At 43.4% G+C, this 24,761-nt stretch overlaps 1 protein-coding gene across 4 annotated transcripts in view; it reads right to left on the minus strand.

The window, feature by feature from the left end:
- The window catches only part of Ryr3 (ryanodine receptor 3), a 527,473-nt gene that overhangs the window by 95,283 nt on the left and 407,429 nt on the right, over positions 1–24,761 (minus strand). For all 4 annotated transcript variants that reach the window (XR_005877312.1, XM_040746007.1, XM_040746008.1 and 1 more), the window contains exons 50-64: positions 23,483–23,623; positions 22,505–22,668; positions 20,462–20,540; positions 16,873–16,962; positions 15,825–15,971; positions 15,600–15,662; positions 14,498–14,573; positions 14,262–14,385; positions 11,811–11,926; positions 11,049–11,116; positions 10,038–10,159; positions 4,080–4,129; positions 3,613–3,673; positions 1,837–2,075; positions 429–510 (exon numbers count right to left, since the gene is read on the minus strand). Coding sequence is in view for 3 of the 4 variants with exons in the window: in XM_040746007.1 (XP_040601941.1) it covers positions 429–510; positions 1,837–2,075; positions 3,613–3,673; positions 4,080–4,129; positions 10,038–10,159; positions 11,049–11,116; positions 11,811–11,926; positions 14,262–14,385; positions 14,498–14,573; positions 15,600–15,662; positions 15,825–15,971; positions 16,873–16,962; positions 20,462–20,540; positions 22,505–22,668; positions 23,483–23,623 (1,622 nt within the window). In the remaining variant the exon portion in view is untranslated. The remainder of the gene's footprint in view (positions 1–428; positions 511–1,836; positions 2,076–3,612; positions 3,674–4,079; positions 4,130–10,037; positions 10,160–11,048; positions 11,117–11,810; positions 11,927–14,261; positions 14,386–14,497; positions 14,574–15,599; positions 15,663–15,824; positions 15,972–16,872; positions 16,963–20,461; positions 20,541–22,504; positions 22,669–23,482; positions 23,624–24,761) is intronic.

Genomic DNA, 24,761 nt, shown 5'->3' on the forward strand with positions numbered 1-24,761 from the left:
CATTTCTCTTCCCCTAAACCCTTCCATATATTCCTCCTTCCATATGCCCTCTTTCAAATTCATGAAGTCTTTTTTATTAATTGCTGTTACACACATGTGTGTGTGCGTATTCTCAAACATAAATACAACCTCTCAGTTCTCAGTCTGCATAATGTTACTATATATATATATATATATATATTTCAGGGCTGACCATTTGGTATTGGATAACCCATAGGTGTGCTCTTCCCAGGGAAGACGATTACTCCTGTCATTGGCAGTAGGGTTGAATATTCCTGGGCTACCCTAAGTTCATATCAGCATGTCCAGTGTTGTCCTTGTTCAGCTCATGTATAGTCAGAAGATGCTGTGCCCTCCCTCCCCTACAACATTTTTTCTGAGCCAAAAATGTTTTAACTGAAAAAAACAAGCAAGCAAAAACGAATTACCTTTCAACATAGATGTTTTTCCCAGTCCCAAGGGAATAGAGGCTGCACAGAATGTGGTAGCATGAAATCTGCACGTCACTCACTGGAACAAAGAGGAGATGTCATAACCACATATCAACCCCAGCTCCATCTCCAACACATCGAAGGGTCCATGAAGAAAAATACTAAGGCAGGAATCAGTCAAGACCAGATGACCCTCTCTCCTTTTCCCTCCTCCCTGCCTCTGTAAACTGGTGAAATCCTCTTCAAAGCAGACACCATTTTGCTAGTTGCTGGGAAATGCTGATAGGAAAATGCTCCATCAAAGTTGCCCAGGTCATTGGCAGAGCTGCTGCTGAAGATCACAAAGCTTCTTGGAGAAAGGAATCATTTGGCCAATGGAGTCTCTATAATAGGTTGCTTACCCAATAAAGGAAGACACTATATTCACATTTTACCAAGGGTAATATTGCCTTCTTTGGAACAAAGAATTAATAAAGCTTGAAGCTTCCATGCCATATTTGATCATTTCCTGAGAAGATTCATACAATTGGCATGCTTTATTCAGAAAGGGAGGGAGGGAGGAAGGGGGGGGAAGAAAGGGGACTGGAGAGAGAGAAGTGAGTTCTCACATTTGCTCATCTATACATTCTACTGTATTAAAAAAACTAAGCTGTATCCCTTATTTTTTAAGGGAAGGGGGTTCTGGAGGAACACAAAGAATTTCATCATCAGGCATCATGTTCCCACACACATCTAGACCTTATTCCACGGCTAGGTCTACTTTAACAAAGCCAGAACTAATTTAATGTTTTATTTTCTAACAAAGGAAATGCCTTGTTTCCATGACATAAAGCTCCTGCCTACTGGCACTAACGGATGGAAGACACAGCCTGACCCATTGACAACTGACTAAATTAAATCCGATGGTAGTGCTCAAGCAGTACTGAAGCTTGGTGACAGAATATGAACATGGTGGAGCTGGGGGCTGGGGCTGGACTTGCTGCTAAGTCCAAAGCAAAGTAAAACCAACTGAAAGTTGAAAAAAAAACAGATTTTAGCCTTTTTCCGTTGTTCCCAGTAGCAGAGAGCAAATTAAGGATTCTTAACATGGAGCAGAGTGTCTGGAAACCCTGGTATCAGAAGTACATCTGAGGTGTATTGCTCAGATAACCTTTTCAAATTAAACGGAAGCACACTAGCTGGTAGCCAGAAGACCAGGTGGGAAATTGGAGAAAGTTGATGTTCTATACTCAAATTAAGGGATTTTTTCCCTTTTCAAGAGTCTTTTCACTTCATTTTTTTTAATATAAGAAAAGAATGGGAAGTCTGTCTTCCTACTCTGCCCTCTAGGTCACCCGAAGTGAGTGGGTCTTACATCCGTGTGGTCAGTGCACAGACATTGATGACAAACAGCAGTAGGACTCACAGAGTAGATCCACCCCAAACTGATGCTGAGCGATGTGCTCAAAGATGGATGTCAGGATGGGAAGCAGAGCCACTGTGGTGTAGTTAATATTCTGAGAAACACCTTTGATCTGCGTTCTGGAATGGGTAAACTTCCCCAGCTTCAGGTTTTCTGAAGTCTTTTCCAAGTCTTCCGCTGCATTTTCAAAGAAAGAGCGCAACCCAGCTTTCACCAGCTCTGAGCCTGACTTCATGACGGTCCTGCAAGGAAACAGCAGTCAAAGGCAGGAGCATAGCTGGACTCTGGACCACCCTCCCACCCACCTCCCCCTACCCCCGCCATAGTGGTTCTGTGTAGGCAAACTGGGGAGACAGTGGGAACTCTGGTCACCCGGTGAGAGTGTGTCAGGTGCACTGAGATGTCTGCTTCCATCTGGGAAAGAAACCTGTACCACATGCTTCCCTGGGGTTAGTGACTGAGTGATGGGCGTGGCTTGTGGAGATCATTGTCGAACTCTTCACGACACAGAGAGAATGAATGAAACTGGTGTTAGTTCCTTGTGAGCCAAATGCTGCAGCTGTCTAGTCTTCTGTTACTACCTGATGGGAGGACAGGACTGAGCCCTTTCCACAGCTCACTTGGGGTCAAGAGCCTTTTTGAGTGGCATGTAGAAGGAAGGAGGAGAACGGGGATGAGAGAAGTCACCTGAAGCCTGCACTCCTTTTAGTGTGCAGAGCAGCCCTAGATTGGATGAGAGGAGAGAAGAGGGAAAGCCAGTCCTTCACAGAGTCAGTTTTATTAGGGCGCCGAGGCAAAGGACAGTGAAAGAGGCCTTAGTTTGTCACAGATTGCCATCTTAAGAAGGTGACTTTCTTTTGCCTTGGATCTTGAAGGGCATGTCCTCTTCCTGATTCTGGTAAGGACCTTATTATTATTATTATTATTATTATTATTATTATTATTATTTATTATTATCATCATCATCATTATTGGGGGGTTTTGAGACAAGGCATGCACCACCACACCCAGCAAAAGGACTTTTCTTAGTGAACATGTTCAAAAGAACTCCTGTTGGTTCTTTGTACTACTTTTCTCTTTTCAAATGTCAGTATGTTAATATTACCAGAATTATGTATTTTTAAGTAAAATCTCCTTTCCTCCGTTCTACATCTTTTATTTTTATTAAACAAGGTTTTACTATAAATCTGAGGCTGGATTTGAGTTTGGGATCCTTTTGTCTCTGTCTTCCACATGGTAAGATTACAGGTGTATATTATTTCACAGTTTTGAAAATTGTGTTTATTATTTGTGCATATGTATGTGTGTATAGGCCAGAGGACGATTTCTTGGAGTTAGCTTTCTCCTTCTACCACATGGGTCACAGTGAGTGAACTTGGAGCATCAGTGCTTTTTTTCCTGCTGGACTCTTTTTCTGGCTTCCTGTATGATCCTTTTGAAGGTAGATATTCCCTCATTTTCCTGGCTATGTCCATCTCTCAGGATGATGAGGGTTTCACCACTACCAGATATGTCTACCTGTGTAAGAGTGTGTGATGTGTGTGTATACAAGGAGGTACAAAGTGAAGGTTGCTATATTATACATTTTGTCTCCTGACAAATGAACTCAGTAGAGAAGGCAAGAACTGATCAGTTCTTTCAGATTTAAGATCGTCCATGATAGTAGGTCTGTCCTGTGGGAATGAGAAGCAGAGTGTCAACTTCCAGGGCCCTCTTCACCTATTTGGAGGTCAGAAAGGGAGTCATTAGGAAGTAATGGGAAGAAAGCATCAGACTTACCTTGTGTCAAGGGTCTGAGCTAAGATGTGAAGACAGCTCACCATTGTAGTTGAATCACTCCCTAGAATAAAAAAAAATCACCTGTGACTCTCCAAACCCAGCCTGGCTTTAAATGCAGCCTTCTTAATATGCATCAAGCATACCCCAGTATAATTAACCAGCAACACAGAAAGTGCCAGGTCTGTGTTCAGGGACCGAGGCATTTATCTCTAGTCTGACACAGCCTCTGCTTCCTGATGGATGTCACAGGCAGAGCTTAAAACATTCATTGGTGTGGAAAATCTGAGCTGTTAAAGAGGGAGAGAGGTCATTAATCATGCTTTAGACCAATTTTCTATGGGAAATTTAGGTGACACCTCAGTCCCAAGGTGCAGGTTTTCTACAGGAGTCACAAATGAAGGCAAAACTGAAGCTCAAGGTAATTACAGGAAAGCTTTCTGCTTTTAGCAACACATCCCATCACTTACCAAAGAGGGAGATCCTGTGTCTCACGAGAGCAGCCAGCTTGCAGAACAGGCTAAAGCAGAAAGGGTTGCAGTTCAGAAAGCCACGGAGACTCAAGCAGGGATCTTTTTTTTTTTTTACCCCATTCTCCCACCCCTCACATGTGAAAGTGCATCGATTGGAGCGTTAGAAGGATGTACCGTATCCTCTGGAAGAGTCTTTGGAAATAATGTGGTCTACACTGTGTTGATGGAGAATTATGAAAAGGTTACTTTCAGGTGACTCATTCCTACTCAAAAACCACCCGTCTGAAATGAGAAGAATATTTGGCAGTGGCCCTGGGTAAACTTTCCTTGGTGATAGATACCCTGTGTTGAAATGTTCATTCATGTAACGTGAAGAAAAAAAAGATGAGGATCCTAAAAGGCAGCTTGCTTTTCTATCATTGTAATGAATTGCAAACCATTTTGCAGCCTTCAAGTGGAGTGTGAAGCTTAGTTGGCAGGTGAGAAAATGTCGGGACTAGAAAAATGTTAATGGTTAGGGTAGGGAGTAGGAGTTTGTTAAATACAAAAACGTTTAAAGAAATGCATTTTTCAGAGCTACAGGGTCTTCATGGCACAAGGCAATAATAGGATATAAGAAGAATCCCAGTGAGGACACAGTATTGAGTGGGTAGTAGAAGCCAGAGGCCTTGAACCAGGACAATGACTCATTGCTATGAACACAAGTAAAGACTAAAGGGTACACTGTGTGACTCACTGGGCCACACTACAGTTTCCATGCTGAGATGTTTTATTTTTTTGTTTTTACTTTTAAATTTTGTTTTTTATTTTTTATTTTGGTGGGGGTAGGTTGCAAGGACAGAGGGAATGGAGAGATGAGCGGGATCAGGATTCATGATGTGAAATCCACAAAGACACAATAAAAATTAAAAAAAGAAGTTCATTTTTTGCTGTTATCTTTTGTTAGTCTATAGTCTGCCCTAGTTGGGTCCTTGGAAAGTAGGAAGCAATTGTTGTAATTTAAGAAAAGCAGCTAGCAAGAGAAAGACACCATGTAACAGGGCTCAAGCAGAGAGTTTTGTTTTTTCTTTAATTATGGAAAGGGATCATAAAAAGGGGAAAGGGGATGGGGGGAGACTGACCTCCATGGACAGGAGCAGCACGAGAGAGGAAAGACACACACAGACACACAGACACACAGACACACAGACACACAGACACACAGACACACAGACACAGACACACAGACACAGACACACAGACACACAGACACAGACACACAGACACAGACACACAGACACACAGACACACAGACACAGACACACAGACACAGACACACAGACACAGACACACAGACACAGACACACAGACACAGACACACAGACACAGACACACAGACACAGACACACAGACACAGACACACAGACACAGACACACAGACACAGACACAGACACACAGATACAGACACACAGATACAGACACAGAGGAACAGAGAGAGGGGGGAGGGAGGGAGGGAGGAAAGGAAGGGAGAGGGAGGGAGAGAGAGAGGGAGGGAGGGAGGGAGAAGGTGAGCAGGGCCCTTTTAAAAGGGAACAGTGAATATGCACAGGTGGTGCTCTTAGTGGCTGCAGCTGAGAGTGTATCCTGTCAGAATCCCAAGGACAGGCTAGTACAGATGCCTGAATACTGACTATTATTATTATTGTTCTTTGTATTTCTGACTCTTTGCTATGCTTCACTGATACTTTACACCGTGAAGACTTGAAGGTTCAACTATACATACTTCAGCTGTAGTTGGGAAGGCCTTGTGTAGTTAGGAAGGTGCCCTGTAGATGTTTCTGAGCATACTGCCAATTGACCCCACCCAGCATAGTGTGACTACAGTCCACAGGTGTGGGTGATACTCTTGGGAGGAGAATCTTCCAAACGCTGACATTTGAAACTGGCATGGTTTGACAAGAACTTTGTTTTCCCTTTAGGATACAGGGGAACAGAAAGAGGGCTAATAGGGAAAACAGAGACAAAACACTAGTGTAGATCATGAAATTCTACAATGAGACTCAGTTAAAGTCTTGGGCTCACATTAATAACTTGTCATGGAGATCTTTGTCTCCTTGGGACAATTCAAACAGAAGAAATGCACCCCTAGTGTTGGTTGATGAAACCCCCATCCATTTAAAGGACGATAACCTCTCAGTTAATGTTCAAATTTTTCTGGGCTATCTTAAAAAATTACAGCCAATGTCACTGTTGATTAGTGAAAATAAGTCAGAACTTCCCTGGTCTAGAGCTTAAGAGAACTCATAGTGAGTTAACAGAAACTTAGCAGCTAATGTGAAATTAATATGGGCTGCTGCTTATTATATGAACTCATGGAGCTGGATGGGGGGGAAAGAGTATTAAGCAGTGCAGCCTGTATTGCTGATGGCTTCATTCTGTGCTTGGCCCATGAATAACTAGGCATCTTCATGAAGACCCTTCAATGCTCTCTGCCCTGTGTTAGCTTTCTTACCTGTAACCAAATAGCTCTTCTACAAAAGTTGGAGAACAACTCGGAGATTTGAAAACACTTCAAATGGATGAACACACATTTTGTATAAATTGAAAACAAATGGTCTCTCTACCTAAAGCACGTGGATGGGCTATTAAGATCGGATACTGAAGGGCTTCCTTCCCTCACTGTCAGAAGTGCTTGCAAAAGTCAGCACCTGGAATTTCAAAAAGTTGTCGCTGTCTCTTAAGCGTCCCTGATTAAATACAAGAATTGCTGTGTAGGGTTAGTTTCTGTCAACTTGACGTAAATGGAAACGTGTCTGGAAAGAGGGAATCTTAATTGACAAAATGACCCTGTAAGATTCGCCTGTAGGCAAGTTTGTAGGGCATTTTCTTGATTAATGATTGGCGTGGAAGCATGATGTGTGGGTGCCATTCCTGGGTGGGCGGTTGGTCCTGAATGTATAATAAAGGAGGTTGAGCAAGCCATGAGGAGCAAGCCAAAAGTAGCATTTCTCCATGGCCTCTGCTTCAGTTCCTGCCTTGAGTTCTTGACTGACTTCCCTGGATGATGGACTGTTACCTGAGAATGTAGAACAGAATACATTGTTTCCCCACCAGTTGCTTTTGGCCTTTGTGTTTTATCACAGCAGGAAAACTCCCAACTAAGACAATTCCCTTTAGTCCAAAATAATGAGTTCCCAGGTGAGGCTCTCCCCTCTCAGAGTTTAAAAATGACAAAGATGGCATGGTGGCACAAGCCTTTAGTAGCCAGGATGTCCAGGACTACAGAGAGAGCCTTATCTTAAAAAGAAAGAAAAAGATAAAGAGAAAAATTACCCCATAAGTGAAAGACTGGAAACTCTACGAAGTGAAAGGCATCAGATTTAAAATGAGGTGAACCAAAGATGAAGGATCCAGTAAGGAAGAATCTAGTGGGGATCAGAGGCTGAGACAAGAGAATTGGTAGCTTTCAGATAGGGCTGGGGCTGGGCTGTGGAGGTCCTGTCTAAAAAAAAAAAAGGAGCTGGACCTTTAATCCCAGCATTTTTCCAGAAGCAGGCAGATTTCTGTAAGTTTGGGGCCTGCCTGATTTACATAGTGAATTCCAGCTAGCCAGGGCTACATATTGAGACCCAAAACAAATGAAGAAATGACTTCTCAGCCCCCACTCCCCAAACAAACAAAAACCAAAGGAAAGAAAGAAGGAAAGAAAGAACAAGTCTGCCAGGGTGAAACAAATGAACAAAAACCGAAGTGGGGAGAGAGTAAGCAAAAAGAGGGAGAGAGGCTGGCAGGGAGAACACGTGCAGCACAAACACTACAGCTTCTGTGGGAGACACCAGCTCATGGGTGGATTTGGGAGCGATTTGCAAGGCTGATCAGTGCTAGGTTGTATTCCAGCCACGACAAATGGTGCCTGGTTGAACAAATGTTACATTTCCATGAATTAATAGTCTAAGATCAACAGATGAAGAAAACAGCTGCATCTGCCCTCTGTTGGATTATCTGAATGTCTCCCATGGCCCTGAATTTCTCTAGCTTCTTATAGAACATATTAGTTCAACCTAAAGGTATAAGATCTTAGGATCAGTACCTGGTTCCAAAGCATCCTGTTTTGGCAGCATGGGATTTCTTCTGTCTTGAGTGACACTAAGTGATCACAGTACAGAAGAGGCATACAATTGTCATGAGGACTGAATTTTCAGTCTTAACCACCTAAGATACTTTGGGTTCTGGAATAAATGAAGCTAAGTGCTTTGAAAATGAAGACTGTAAGACACAAGTTGTACTTTCAATATAACACATTGTGAGGTTTCACAACCATGTTTACTCAGATGGGCAATAACTCTTGCATATGAAAATTAATATCAGTGCCTGAACATGCAGTGTGTTTAATGAATGTTAGGCAAATCTTCAAGCTGAATATACTCCCAAAGAGAGTGAACATTAATGGCTGAGCTCTTATCCAGTACAACATACATGTTCACTGTCAGTGGAGAGCATTTAGACTTTCACTACCCTCTTCACTTCTCTGTTATTTAGAAGTCTAATCCGCACTTGGTCTTTTATTGATCAGAGAGAACCTGAAGTATGTCAGACAGCACCTCTCAGCCTCATTATGAAGCTTCCCCAATGTTAAGGTCTGTTAAGGTATCCCTAGAGGGGATGGGATAGGGGGTCGGTGGGGGCAGGGGAGGAGGGGAGGGAGAGGGAACTGGGATTGACATGTAAAAGAAGTTTGTTTCTAATTTAAATAAAAATAAATATAAAAAAAGGAAAAAACCTTCAAAAAGGTTTCCCTAGAGGAGTGGTAGGCTGATGTTTGATTTTGTGTGTGTGTGTGAGTGTGTGATTGTGAGTGTGAGAGTGTGTGAGTGTGTGAGTGTGTGTGTGTGTGTGTGTGTGTGTGTGTGCATCTGGCCATCAGAGCAGGCTGTATGGTATTCTATCACTCTCTACGTTGGTCCTTTAGAGACAGTGTCTGTCACTAAATGTGGAGCTAGGCTGGTGGCCAGCAAGCTCCAGTGATCCTCCTATCTTAGGCCCCTATAGCGTCAGAGCTACAGATGCACATGCAGCGACACTCAGCTTCTTACATAGATGCTGAGATCCAAACCCAGGTACTCATGCCCCAGCAGCATGTGTCTTTACCACCCAGTGAGCCACCCCTTCAGCTTCTGAATAAACATTTAGACTGAATCATGTGGTTCTAGCTTTCAAATCTCAGATGAGTCAGCCTTGTAAGATCTGAGTTTTAAAAAGTTGAATCTTGCAAACTTGGTAAGGAGTGACAGAAAGCAGTGTATGCCTTAGTGTTTGTTTTCCCCAAGCTTTAGAAGGATCTTGGCCGCCTTCTCAGCTTTGTTTCAGGGTAATTGGTATGTGTATCTACATATTTCCCAAGTCCCTATGAACACCCCAAACAGTGCAATTCTATTGGCTCCCGAGATCACCAAGATATACACAATATAAACATTTTCAAATCAAGATGGTAACCAATAATTCATCATCAGGTTATGCATCATTTCTACAAGGAACTTGTGATTCAGTCCCCAGGTCAATGATGTCTTAAATAAACCACATTAATGCTGAGAATGACAGTTTGAACACGTGTCCTCCTGGGACCCATGTGTTAGAAGCTCTGTCTCTAGGGTATTGCTACTGGGATGAAGGGAAGCAGGGTTGCTTGCAGGATGGAGACAAGTGGGAGGTTTTTAGGTCAATGGGACACGCCTTTAGGATTCTGCCATCTTTTACTTCTGGCCACAAGCTGAGCAGTTTGCCTCACAGTGAGCTTCCTGTCACAGCCATCTGGAGCCCCTACTATGGGATCAAAGAAAAGGTGTCTACTTACCAGGGCCATGGAACTTCAGAACTATGAGCTAAATAAGCCTTTTAGCTTTACTGCCATCAGACATTTGTTACAGTAACTCAGAGGTGACTAACATAGCGGCCCTCTCTTGATTCCAGGGACTCACCTGGCTACCATTTCTTTCTCCTTGTGGGAGGCATACCCGCTGCTGCTAAGTGGCTTCAGAGGAGATGACAGGAAGTAAAGACGGTGGTTGGTGAAGTACTGGTCAACCAGTGGGAGGAGAACCTGGAAACCACCAAACATCATTTTGAAGGTAGCTGATCTGAGTCTGTCTGCAAGTTCCTTTTATAGAAGTCATTCTCAATGAGCAAACGCCTCTCAACACAGATTGTGGATTTCCAGGAAGTTCTGTTCTGGGTCTCATTTTGCATTATTATTATTTTTTCTGTGCTACTAACCAGGGGTGTTAGTGTTATATGACAGGAAAGGACACTGACTAAAGGCACAAATAAATTTGCATGATGATCTGATTTGAAGAGGACACCTGGGGAACTCAGATTGCCTTCTTGGCCATGGCATCAAAAGGTATACTCAAGACCTGACTGAGCCCTCACCTTAAGCATCTATCTCTGCTCCACAGACATTGAAAGGCTTTTGGTCTGCTGAACAGGCTTATATGGGCAACATTAGTCATTGGTACCCAAAGGCACTCCCTCTTTCTTTTCAGTGACAGATTTTAGTGAGACAGGGCCACTGAGTGGAGAATGCCTTTCCTAGTTTGCCTTGTAGCTAGAGTAAACTGAAAGGTCTTGCTTGCATTACTAGGTTAGAACTTCAGAAAAGCAGCAGCTTGCTCTCTCCTTGCCTTTCTTTTAGACATCCCTTTCCTACAGCTATGACGAGGGTGACCCGGTTTGGACTACAGTAACATGAAGCACAATGTTACAGATGGCGTACAACAAGGGAGGAGGATCCTGAGTCTGGAGATTACATATGGTGTGGAGCTGAGCAGCTTGCCTACCCTTTTGGAAGTCTTACCTCCACGGGATCTGTTCTATAGCAGAGGAACACATCTCTGTCTCACTGAAGCTTTTGGAGTGTTAAATATCCTTGATGGACCCTTTAAGCTACACCCTCGGTAATAGAGAGCCTGAGCAAAAGGAGAGACACTTACTTTGGCAAAGAATTTGATCTCCTGGTCATGGGGAGACTTTTCTGTTTTCCCACTGCTGACAATAGCTTCTATAAAGACAGGGGTACCATATTCTGGTTAGAGCAAACAAACAATCACAAACAAACAAACACAAATAATCACAGAGCAAATCAATCACAGTAGTTTTAGATAAAGAAGCTTTTCAAAAGAAAACCAGCAGGCTTAGTTGCTTTCACAGAATAATATCTTATAAAGCACTTTGTGACTGTGCTGGTTGGGTGTGTGTCATGTCAATTCTCACGGCTGCTCACCACACCCTTTTCTGAAGGGGCTTCAGTGATGTCCATAGTCACAAGTTAATAGGATGAGTTGCATTAAAAAACAACAAAAGAACCTGTCAAATTTAGCAGAGAAGTCAAGGATCTAAATTAACAAGGAACTAAACTTTTTTGTTTGTTTATTGGAGACAGGGTTTCTCTGTGTAACAGCCCTAGCTGTCCTGGAACTCTGTAGATCAGGCTGGCCTCGAATTCACAAAGATCCACTTGCTTCTGTCTCCCGAGTGCTGGGATTAAAGGTGTGTGCCACCACCGCCCAGTCTCTAAATTAACTTTTTAAGTAGGGAGGAAATAAATCTCAGCCATTGTTTTCCACCCAAACCATATATCCCAATGAATCATGAGCAATGGTGACACAAGATCCACAAGATCATTCATCATTAGGTCATTCTTTCTAAAGGAATACCACATTCTTTCCTGACATTTCGCACCTATATTTACTTACCCAAGTGAGCAATAAACTCTTGAGCAGAGTCAACATATTTCAGGATCTTCTTCAAAAACTTGTAGGCAAATCTCTTTTCCATGGAGGAAGCATCCAGCTCCATGTCCTTCATCCCTCTAGATTGGGCAGAGATGAAGCCCAGAAGTAGCAGAGAAAAATACGTGACTTTGGTGTATTACCTATCTTCCCCCATGTTGTTGAATTTAATTGTCAGTGTTGACAGTTGTTCTGGCTCAGTGGAATGACTCATCATTCAACTGATTTACTCTTGCACTTGAACCCATCTATGTGAGCACGCAACACTTTTGTGAAATTGGTTTCTTAGAGTCTTCAGAAAGATCTTCATAATTATTACTAAAAAATATTGAGCTAGAGATAAGTCAGAGAAGACAACAAATATTCCTCATATGTTTGACCCCATGCTAGCTGTAAATAGACAAAAGCAAAACATAACTTATGTGGAATGATCAAAGCAACACATTATGATAAAAAGAGAGAGAAAGGAAAGCAGGATGAAAGGGCTTGGGGATGGTGTCATAAAGGTTTGTGGACTATGATATGACATTTGGCAGTCAGGGTCGGGATCACTGGGAAACTGGAAGTGAAGGCTTGTGGAGGTGAAGCGGTGAGTTATAAGGATGTCGAGGCAAGGGTTTGCTCACGGGACAAGAGTGGTAAGGGTTCTGAGGCAGGGGCATGCATCCTGGGTTGCAGGAGTGCGGCAGAGTGGTCAGGGTAGGTGGAATGGAAGCCAGGTGTCCAAGGAGAGGGTGGACACAGTAAAGTGCATTGAATCATTTACGGCTTGCCTCTGAGTGAGGTGAGAACTGCTGTGGGCACCTCCAAAGAGGGGTGATGCAGCATGACTGTCAACTATTCTGGCCGCTGCATTTAAACCAGGATTGGGTGGTGACAAGGGTGACAAGGCAGAGAGCCCCAGTGGGAAAACATCTCATTAGTGATGCTGACCGCGCGAAGGAGGTGAAAAGAGGGTAGATTATGCACATGTTTTAAAGGTAGAACAATTAGAATTTTTCAAAAAAGATTTCTTAAAGAGAAATAGCCAATGTTTTGGGCTTGAATGCGGAAAATAGACTTTCACCAGCAGAGGGGAAGGGCGGAGTAAGAGCACGTTTTTTTCTCCCGGTGCTGGGGCCTCACTTGATACCCGCCTGCTTTTGTCTCCCATAGGGCCCCACACAGGGCAAGTAAGTACCCAGAATATGGCTACTGAATTTGATTTATCCCTAATTATATTTCCGTGACTTCCTTTTTAGTTACAGCAAAGGGGAATTTTTCATTTCAGTGAGCAAGGAATTTTATCAGCAAATCACACTCCACATTCACCTTAGTGTTAAAAAGCGGATTAAAGCAGGGCAGGGAGTCTTTCCTCAAATGCTTCCCCAGAGGCTGTCTCCTGCAGCATGACCTTTCCTACCCGACAATATGGCAAATAAGTTTTGTAATTTTCTTCCTATGAGCTACAACAGAAATATTTGTATAGTTTTATTTATTTGGCGTTAACTAACAAAAGAGTCTCTAGGAAATTAAAACAAGAAATAACTTTCTTGGCAAACCTCTTTGAGGGGGAGCGAGTGTATCACTTCTCTGCTTTTCATCCTACAAAGAAGCCGCAAGCACGATGCTACATCTCTCTCCATAGACATCTGATTGGTGAGGAAGCGAATCCTGTAAGAGCCAGCAGTCCCCAACCTATCGTGTCAGACTTTGTAGACCCCTCATGGGAGCCCTTATCTGTGAGGAAGAGTGGACTGGGAATGGGCTGGGGGCTTGGGGGAGGGGAGGATGGTGGTGGGGAGAACTGTGTGTTGGAATGTAAAATGAAATTTAAAACAATAAATAAACTATAAAAAAAAGAGTGAGCAGTGCAAGTCAGCTTCACGGAAAACATTCACCATTTTGTGATAAAATGTGGTGGGACATTGTGATGTGTTCTGTCTCCCCAGAGGAGCTACAGCTTCAGGGGAACCAGTGCCTGTGGTTCGAAGACTGCCTCTGTTAGTTGTGCTCGCTGTTGTTACCATGTAGTTTAAAAAAATATAAAGCAGGCAGATCAAATTGTACAAGAATTGTTGGCTATTTTACAAAGACCTTCAGCTGAAAATTGATATAGTTTTGAATTAAAGATTAGTAAGACATCTTAGAGAGGGAGGAGATCTGAAAAATCATCTGGCATGCCAAACATTATTTTGCTTGTGCTTCAAATTCTCATTTCTCCTTAAAGGCTGGACCAATATACAAAGAAAAGGCTTTGACCTATAAAATACTATTTGTTGAGTGCATATGCAAGGATTCATTATATCTCTTTCCAAAAGTGCCAAGCACTGTCATTAATGATTTTTGGAGGTGGGTGATTAAATATCCAACAGTGAAGCCAAAATCACATCTCTCCTCTGCCCCACTAATATCACATGGAAGATGATGACTTACCTGGAAACTATAATGCCATTCACCTGGAGGAATTTGAACAGGTCCTGTGCCTTTTCTCGATCCCTGAACTTTTCCTTGGCAGTCAAGGTGTCATATGGTACCAAAAGAGGGTGACTGCCACCACCTGGAATAAGATGAGCGACACACACAAACTGTTTTCCTTGGTACTTCTGGGAAACGTAGCTACCACATCCCCCAGGCCACTTTCACCACGGCATGCTGTGAAATAAACTCACCTTTGCTCTCTAGCTCCAACTTCTTCTTCTTGGCCCAGATGTTATGGTAGTTCTCGGCCACCACCTCCACCATTCCCTGTTCCCCACCCCAGAGACACAAGTTAGAGAGGAAGCAAGTGAGAAAACCCATTTCATGGCTCCCAGGTTCTGGAACAGCATCACCAATTGCTACTTGCCTGCTGCTGGAGGTCTACCAGTATTAATTATTCTGTGTGACACATTTCATTAGCTTTACACTATTCCATACAATTGCGGATTCTGCCCTTCCTTTGCAGCTTATTATCCTGGCAGTTGAGTGCCTCTGGCAGAAACACACATTTCCAGCCAAAGCTGCACATTGCCAGCATCTCATTTATCTTACTATGAAACTTCTCACCAAAGATAGGGAGCCAGGTAGGAGGAGTTAGGTCAGAGTCAAGAATCTATGAAAATCTTTACCTCAACAAACTAAAAAACAAAACAAAAACAATTGCTGCCACTGAAATTTAGCAAATAGAACGAATCTTTCTGTAAGGTTCACACAGCTCTGGCCTAAAGCAAAGGATATTCTTTGGGGAAAAAACTTCCTTTAAGATCCAAGGGGCTGGCCCATTGGCTTCTTCCCTAGCCTGGAGATATGATCAGTTTCCCTACAATGGTGCAGGAAAGTGATCACTGCAGGACTCAGAGCTATGAAACCAAATAGATGCAACTAAAAGTTTTGAGGTGTATCCCTCGACTCCGCTTCTCCTGCACATATTAGTGCCTGTGGCCTCTGTTCCAGGCTTGTGAGATTAACAAGGGGCATGCGAGCATTTCCACTCAGGAGCTGCATTTCACCGATTTTCTCTTATTTTGGGAATTTAACATGAGGACTTTGCTGATTGTTCTTCCTTTAACCACCACCCTTTATGGCGCTCAAGGCAGCACAGCCTCCCTTCTTAGATGACTGGATAATTCTCTGGTGATTTCCCCACAGACCTGGCACAGCACAACCCTCTTCAGGTTTAATATTTTAGCAGTAATATGCTCTGGGCACACGCTCTGCTTTTCTCCTTTCACTCTTCCAGAGGTCAACACTCTCAGCAGACACTGATGTTCTGCATCTGGGGTTGGCACTGACCTGGAGCTCCCTGGACAGCACAACATTTGAGAGATCCAGCGGGGCAGGGCTGTAGCTGTTGCCCTAGGAGAGCAGAGGCAAAGTTGCTAGGTCATTGAAAACATGGCTGCCCCAAACCCAGTGTCCACCTTAGGTGGGCCTATCACCATGCCCCAGGGAGAGCCTTCCTACATCCAACATGGTTTCTATTGGCCAAGTGTTGCCTACTGAGTGCGGCAGTCATACCTGATTGGTCTGGGGCATACATCGAAGTTTCTCATTCTCTCTTTGTTGAACCAAAGCTTCTCCTTCTTTAGTCCTTTCCACAGTCCAGCCCACAGCAAGCATGGTTTTCAGGGATTCTCTGGCAGGCCAGCGATAAATTTCCTTCTCCTAGAGGAAGTTTGCCCAGAAGAGCCATGTAGAACACACCATACCCATCTCCCCACAGCACACAAAGAATATAGTTTGCTCCGTTCTTTCCTCACAAGGTCAAAATGTCATTTGCAGCATCTTGTGTATAACACACAGACCTTCTGATGCTTTTGAATATAAGATCCCAAGCTTATAGTACTTTTTATTAGGGGAAATGAACCACTATTGTTGATGACACTGTTTATAGTTTATAAAGTGAAGGAGCAGGGAAAAAGACTCATTGTGTCTTATGTTTATGATGGAACACTGTCAAAAATGCATTTGCACTGAGCTCTTCCTTGATCTTGGGAAACAGAACTTCTCAAAATTAAAATTCTTTTGATGTATGCTCAATTTCATGAGTGGTCAACAGTCAAAGATATATATGTCATCCCTTACATATGACACTAAACTTAATCTTACAAAGAACACCAATTGACTGTAAGACCAGAATTCAGAGTTGAGATGAACCATACTACTTAATTTTAAAAGGAAGGAAAGAAATGAAGAAAGAAAGAACAAGAGACCTGTTTCTCCTTCCACAGGGACTTTCCATTCTCACTATCCTTCACATAACCAGAATCTCTTCTGTTTAACTGTTTTTCCTCACAATTTCTCCAACCTGTCTCAACAGCTTAGCAGTCTAACAAAACCCCTTTCTGCTTCAGTTGTAGGAGGAACTCAGTGCATTTTGGGCCATTTGCCAGTGCTGACTAGGGCTTCTTTCACACGAGCTTTCTCAGAGCCAAAGACCAGAATGTGAAGTTGGAGCTTGGGGAGTTCATGGAAGCTGCTAAGGACTGTGACAGGGGTGCATCATCTGATACAATCCCCAAGGAAGGACACTGCAGGCCACATGGTTACAAATCCCGTTTCTTACCTTCTCTGTTAATGTCTTGAAGGGCCGTATCAGTGGGTGGGTCTTCACGTTTTCATCCAGGGAAATCCCATATTTCCATCCACTGTGGCTCTGTAGAAATGTCCTCAATTCAAACAAAGAGCCTGACAGATGACCCACATCTCTGCTTCTGTTTCCTCAAGTAGCATAATGGATCGTGACAGAGATGACAAAGTCCCGTAGCAAATGTCTAACTGCTACTTTCAGGCTGTCAAGTCTGTGCCTCCCGCATCCTGACCTTCGCTCCTGCAATTCTTCTTGTCCCCACTGCTGTCCTCCTCATTGTTTCACTTGTATGTTTCAGGGCCACTTAGGAGGCTGTTTCAAAAGACGCTGAGAACACCGTGCCTCAGAACAGCGTGTCAAACTCACAGCGAGATCAGTAGGCAGAACTCAGAGGGGACCAGATCTACCACCGGCCACCAAGAAGGGTCAGCTTGACAAAATCACAGCAGTGTATGCTTTTTAGGGTCATGGAAGCTCAAGACAGCAAAGCACTGTTAGTGGGTACCTTCTTCAGTAGGAGTTTGAGAACTGTGGATGTGGAGCTGAGTAGGAGCCACAGCGTTAAAGCCCCAATACTCCCATCTACCTGTTCTGTTTTCAATCTCTACCTCTAACTATGTGTCAAAAGTACACGTTTCCCAAGAGTTCCTTCCCAAGAGGCACATACTTCCTGGGTGCTCTGACCTAGGTCTGTGGTTTCAGTTACCATTGGTGACTGACGTCAGATCAACATTTCTAAGCAGAGCTGACTTCTAATTTCCAAACAGTATGAACTCTGCTTGATGTGTCTAAAGAGAACCTGGCAGGTACTTCTTTCAAAACCTCCTTTCCTTGGGTTCCTTTATCCCTGGGGATCACCACCTCTTGAGCTTCTGTAACAGGGGGTCCTTGTTGACTCTATTCTGCACACCTCACATCTGTGTAGGCCCACTCCTTTGGCTGACTCTCTCCAGATTCCTTCTTAGTGTAAGCTCACCTGGGTGACTGTAGCAGCTTCCTAAGCGCTCTCCCTGCCTCCAATTTTGCCACCTATTCACGGATTCATTTTCTACTATTGTTAGGTGATATTCAGCAAAACTGTCTGGCTAGAGAACTCTATTGCCTTGTGATTTCTGATTGTCACCTGTCGTCATGGGAAAAATGGAACTTATCACATGACTTCTAAATCTGTAAACCTCTCCACATTTATTCCCCACCTTCCTTCCCTTGCCCTACTCCACGTTGTAGCTATGTGGTTCCCCAAAGCCAATAAAGTATCTCTGGCCTCTCTTGGTCTTCGTGTGCTGACCCAGCAATAAACTCATCACTTCCCTGTAGTGAACGCAATGAATGCCTACCCAACTGTAAATGGCATAAATGGCGTCTCTGGACACCAACTATGGGATTTGATACTCCTATATGTTTTAACCCTTTGCTCATGCCGATCACAGAACTGTACAACCTGTACCACTGTGACTGGATAATTCTGTTTTTCTCAAAGGAAGAGTGGTACTTTAAAATGCTTAATTATGTGTTTGTGTATGTGGTTCAGTGTCCTCAGAAGCCAGAAGAGGGTGATGGATCCCCTCAAAGCTGACGTTCTAGGCAGTTGTGAATTGCCTGACGTGGCTACTAGAACTGAACTTAGTTCCTCTGTAAGGGTAGTATGCTCTTATAGCTCTGAACCAGCCATCTCTCCAAGCCCAGGAAGAGGTGCTTGAATTCAGAGGAGTCAGTACTTCTGGACAATGGTGAGTAAGCATATATCTTTGCTCTCATGAACCCTCACACTGGTGTCAGGAGAGAATAACCAAATAACGCACTAGTAGATATATAACTGATGACTGTGTCAAATGCACAGATGTGCAGCTGCTATAAATTATGTTAATATATTTACACACACACACACACACATATATATATATGACTTTAAAATATTATGAAGGAGAAGAATAAGGTACTAAGATGACCTGCATATAAGAACTCTGGGAGAGTATCAGACTAGGAATGAATGTTTAGATTGTCACCTACAGGATGAGGTGGGGATGTCAAGTGACTACCTTGCTCAGTCAGGGAAGAGTTTTGTGTACATGTAGAGTGTGTGGCAGAGGGTCTACAAGTACAGGAAGAGACTGATGGGCAGAGAGAAAGGGAGCTCTCACCGAGAGTCAGGCAGGGCTGTGCCTACCAGTTAGTCCATGTGGGGACTTGGCCTTTATTTTAAGAAGAACTAGGGAATTAATGAATTTTAAGATGGAATGGGGGCTAGACAGGAGGAACATTAACATCACGTGACCAAACATGCACACTGGAACCACTGCTTGCTTGTGGTGTGAAGAAAAGACTGGAGAAAATGCGCATGAGACGGCCAGCCAGGAGATCACAGTGGACTGGGCCAAAGATGATGGCAGCTGGGACTGAAGTCATGGCATGGAGACAGAGTGCTGCATAAACTCAGAGAGTTGAAGAGGTAAAATACATCATTTGGAGGCCACACTGAAAAGAAATGAGAAGACCTATGTGCTCTAGACTCTAGAATCTAAAGTAAGCAAATCCAGCTGGCCACCTCTTTTTCTTATATAAAGTTTTATTGCCACACAGGCCCCCTTTTGTTGTCAATGTTTTGCTTGTGGCTACTTTTGCATTATGACAGTGGAAATGAGTCATTGCCATAGAGACTGTCTGACCTACAGAGCTGCAAATGTTCATTATCCATTTCATTGTTGATGATTTGGTTATTATCATGGCCTTTACACAGAAGATGCTTGCCAATCCTCGTCTAGAATCATGAGGTAGAGCTCATTCTGAAGTTCAACAGCTATTATCATCAGTGTAAGTAGGAACCCTTGAGAAGATAAGAGCTGAGCAGAGATCCACACAGAGCTGAGGTCAGGGAATGTGGCTTCCCTTATTTGTGGCTGCACTATATGCAGATGACAGTCTATGGTCCTGCCTTTAAAATGCATCCTCTGCTACAAGCTGTAAGCTGAGCATGGTCTCCTTCCTTCACTGCCTTCCTCCAATCCTGCATGGTTTTGGCATTTGACCACATTAAGCATCCTAACCTCATATAGGGATGAATTTCAAACAGCAGATGGACCAAGTGCCTAGAAGTCCTAGTGGCACCCACCAAAGGAAGACCCTCATGTGGCCTCCCTGGAATACAGTTCAGTTTCCCAAGCAAAACAAGAGTGAGGCTTTCAATTTTAGTTATTCTTGTCCACTGTTGTGTTCAAAGAAAAAATATTTAACCATATTCCCACCCTGACGAAGCATTTATGTTAAACACACACAAATGCATGCTTGGGCATCAACTTCAGGCAATGCAATGATTAAGAAAGCAATCGACACTTCCAGAATTGTTCATTTTCCTGAACACTACAAATGCAGCACCAGCAGCTGTCAACGCCTATTTCTCTGACCTCTACCAACCCTGGGAAATTGCTGCCCAGAAACAGCAAGTGCTCTTGGCATGGAGACTCTGTCACTTAGACAAATCAGGCAGATTTCCAGGATCCGACCCAATAATGTTCCTGGGCTATTTTTCCCCCTCCCTGACAATTGTCAATCAGCTGATAATCCCTACCTTGTCACAGGCCCATTTATCATGAGAATGCTCAGCATACTTGGTGACAATGTATTCCAATTTTTCAGGCAAGGAAAAACTGCGAATTGAGAGAAAAAAAAATGACAGCCTCCATAAGCATTTTAGCTAGATATTGTAAAAGGTGGGTAGAAGAAACAATTGGCTGTCACTAGTGAGATTTATTAACAGCTAATCTCATAGCTTTAGCTACTTTAGACACAGTGATTCTACTGAGCAGGGGTGGCAAAACCAGTGTTCTGTTCCAGGCACCACCCAGGTCTGATCACAAGATTTCTCTGCAGAAACATCTGCGCATGGGTGGCCTCCCTCCAGCTGTTTTGGGCTCTCCTGAAGTATCATTGTGGATTTCAAAGTCAGCTCTGGTCTCTGTCAGTGAGAATCTTGTCATCCTATAGCTCCAGTCTGAGAACAGCAGACTGTGCAGGTAGAGGGTCAGATGTTACAAAATATTGGTTGCCTATTATTTTGAATTAGTGACTCATTATAACTAGAATTTTGGAAATACAGTAGATGCCTGTAATTCCTCTTTGCCTAGCAGCTCTCATCCAGTCTTCATTTTCCTGTGTATCATATGGTCTTTTGGTATTGCATGTGATGTTAGACGCACTGTCACCAAGGTCAGACATATGGCAGAGTGGATCAAATTCATTCTCCCTGGAACTTGAATCTAGAGTTTGATGAGACAAGGACAGCAAGAAGCTCAAGGTGACTCATTCAACGGAGACAGCTGAAGACTGTCACTGTCCTTGGAGAGGCCTGACTTGTGAGCTTTTTATTAGGCTCTGGTTATGACCCTGCATCTTGGTAATCAGGGCTCCTAATGTTTAGAAATGGGACGAATCTCAACTTACACTGATGTCAAAGGTATGTCTGAAGCAACAAGGGCTGTTAAAATATCACATAGCCACTCATCACCGGCACACAGTTGCTGGAGTAATGTTGATAATGTCTATAACATATCCAGGCACCACACCATTTGCTTTATCATCTTTTTTACATGCATGCGTCTTTACAAGGCACACTTCTCTTAAAGCCATTTTTACCACATCCTTTATGTCTTCCTTGCAGGAAGTCTGGATCTGTTTCCCATCATCCCCTCACTCAAGGCTTCATCCAATGGAATGTGCCCTTAATCATCCCAGTGATGAATTTTATACCTTAGCAGAGCTGACATTCCTAGGAAGGATTTGGTTCCTATTTGAGAGCCACTGTCAGCAAACATAAGTCCAAGTTCATATGGGATTGTGCTTATTTCCCAACTCAGTCTGAGGAATTTTATACTCTTCACTCAAATGTACAAAAGGATGAAGTCAGTTGCCCCTGTACACATACTCAGAACTGAGGAGGGTTGCTTGGGAATTTAACACAGCAATATTTTGCCCCAAGGCTAAACACACTGGATTCTGTAGTTGGTTGAGAGCATCTGTTGGTCTGTTGAGCATTGGTGAAGGATTCTGGATACTCATGGGAAGAAATTATTAGGCATTGCTATATGGTGACTCCAAAGATCTAGCATTATTTAGTATGGCAAAGAGCAGACCCAACCTCTTGAATGACCTCAAGTATTCGGCTGTCACCCCGAGGACTTGATGAAGTTCTTCTGTTACTATGAAGTTGTTTTGATGTTACTATATCTGTATAGGCCAAATTTACAAAAGGCAAAGATTTTTGTCAAAAACTTATTAATAGTTTAATCATATCATTTATCAGGGTGGGCCTCTTAATGCCTTAGACAACATTTATTTTGTGAGTGAGTTTATTTCATGTATTAAATCAATCCCTTCAAAAAACCTGAAATATAAACAATATGTAAAATCCAAATATATGTATATATATGTACATACATACATATTTATTAATGGATTGGATTAAACTTGTTCCTGGTGTGACTTGTAGTGTCAAAGGAGATGATGAACAAGGTTGGTGGAGGGGAAAGGGAAAAATGAAAGTTTCTACTATAGCTTAAAGATGTTAGCTATGATATGAAATATAGAAACAATTTAAAAGTGGCTCTGAACTTACTTCATGGTGTTAATAGGTTTGGGGTCAAAGTTCCCATCCGCATCTATGGAGACCTGTTTTTCCAATGTGGCAGTGATTCTTGTATCTAAATAGTCTGGTGGCAAGGCCCCAGCAATAGCACTGAGACAAGGCAGGGCCATTCGGAAAAGATCCAGGTCATACTTCTGTGAGGGAAAACAGAGAGCATTCCAATAGACAAACCAGAACGACACTGTCATGTAGGACCATTCACTCACTAATGAAAGTGCAGATACAAAGGAGGATTTGTCCTGTTTCGTCTTCAGTACTTTCTACAGAAAACTAAAGTACTCTTGGAGGGTGGAATGACAATCTGTAAGGCCCCCTCAAGTCACCATTCACTTTAAGTTGAGGAAGATTAAAGGTTTAAGTCAATGTCATTTCACATACATTTCAAGACTATCTGGAATGCGATGGTTTTCACTAGGCCTGAAGGGCTATAAACTTCCCTGCTAAGAATACTTATGGAAAATGGCCCAACCTGGCTGGAGAGGGAACTTTGTGGATTGTCTAAACTCTACAGTGGTGGATAGAGATTTTCATTAATAGTTTACCCATTGCTGTGACAAAAATCCTAGACAAAGGTAACTTAAGAAATGAAGGGAGAGTTTATTCAGTCTTGGAGTTTGAGGGGAACAGATCAGCATGGTGGAGAATGAGTATGAGGCAGCTGGTTGCATTCACCATCAGGAAGTAGAGTATACAGGAAATGGGACCAGGCTGTCAAACTTGAGAACAAGGGCTGTAAGTACTCAAAACTGGAAGCAGAAAACGCTGCTGCAATTTGTTCTGGTGGTTGCTCTCCCGTGTGTGTCAGCTCAGTGACTACTCTGAGAATTATGGTAGTTCCTATTCAGAAAGGTGTGTTTTGTTTTGGGGGTGGGGATTAACATAAAATGCTCCTGAGTTCTTGTGTGCCTGGGCACTGGGGTCACCTATTTTCCAGGAAGCAGTCATTACCTTGTGGGAAAGGGAGTCAAAAATTCCCCAGAAGAGCTTCTCAGTGAGGTGCAGCTCCTCCTCCACGGCCAGCCCATAGCTCCCCCATCCTGAAGGCAGGCAGTAATACTTCCAGCACTGCTCATAGTGATTGGTCAGAAGCTGGGGGTTTCAGAACAGGAGGCACCAGTCACATGGAGTCCAGGATATCGACAAGCATCAGAGACATGCAGGGAGAAGAAAACAGTAGGAGAAATCATGAGAAGGAAACCAGTGTTTGAAGGAGTAGAGCTGTCAACCAAGAGGTCCTTCAGATGCTCTGGGAAAGTCTGCTCTCACACCTAATGAGCTCGAGGCTGAGTTGCATCTGCCTAATTAACTCTCCTGCCTCCTGATGTGCCCCAAGTAGTTACTGAAAAATGGAGAGGAGTCAGTCCTGTTTTCAATGAGAAAATGCTACCTTTTGAAAGGAGTCAGTGTGCCGACCAGTCAATCATGTGTGGGAATAATTTCCTATGAATACATATGATTAGAATATCCTGTGGTGTGCTTGTGTGGGGGAGGGGGCAGTGAACAGAAAATTGCGGGTTTGAAGATTAATGTGAATGGTTGTCTGTGGCTTCCTGTTCTCTCTGGCCTTTGTACAGCTCAATGTGATAGCAATTCCATATCTGGCCACGAGAGGGCACATTACACTAGTAACATCCCTTCCCAGTTGGTAGGAGGTAGGAGCCACATCTGGGGGTGGGGGTGGGGGTGAGGGGCGGGGGTGGGGGTGGGGAGTGGGGGGTGGGGTGCCATTCATGTGAAATGCAAAAGTGAATTGACTGAGTGGCACTGGTAATGCCTCTTAGGACCCAGCATCAGCTGGGAGCAGTGGTCTGTAGAAGCCCAGAGCCAAGCTAAGGAGTGAAGACCACGCCTTCAGCTACAGTACCCTTTGAGGTGAAGACCTGAAACTGATGAGGTTAGAAGGAAAGCTTAGCCTGGGAAGGACTGAGAACCTGTGATCCTGTAACGCTTCCTGCTGGTTATAGGATTGACCCAAAGGCTTCTGAGCATTCTGGTTACCCCAATAAAATATCCCCTTAGGACCCCGCTTGAACTATTTCTTAAAGAAGAAGAAGAAGAAGAAGAAGAAGAAGAAGAAGAAGAAGAAGAAGAAGAAGAAGAAGGAGAAGGAGAAGGAGAAGGAGAAGGAGAAGGAGAAGGAGAAGGAGAAGGGGAAGGAGAAGGAGAAGAAGAAGAAGAAGAAGAAGAAGAAGAAGAAGAAGAAGAAGAAGAAGAAGAAGAAGAAGAA

The sequence above is a fragment of the Mesocricetus auratus genome, unplaced genomic scaffold, assembly GCF_017639785.1.
Source record: "Mesocricetus auratus isolate SY011 unplaced genomic scaffold, BCM_Maur_2.0 Super-Scaffold_100004, whole genome shotgun sequence".
Lineage (NCBI taxonomy): Eukaryota > Metazoa > Chordata > Mammalia > Rodentia > Cricetidae > Mesocricetus > Mesocricetus auratus.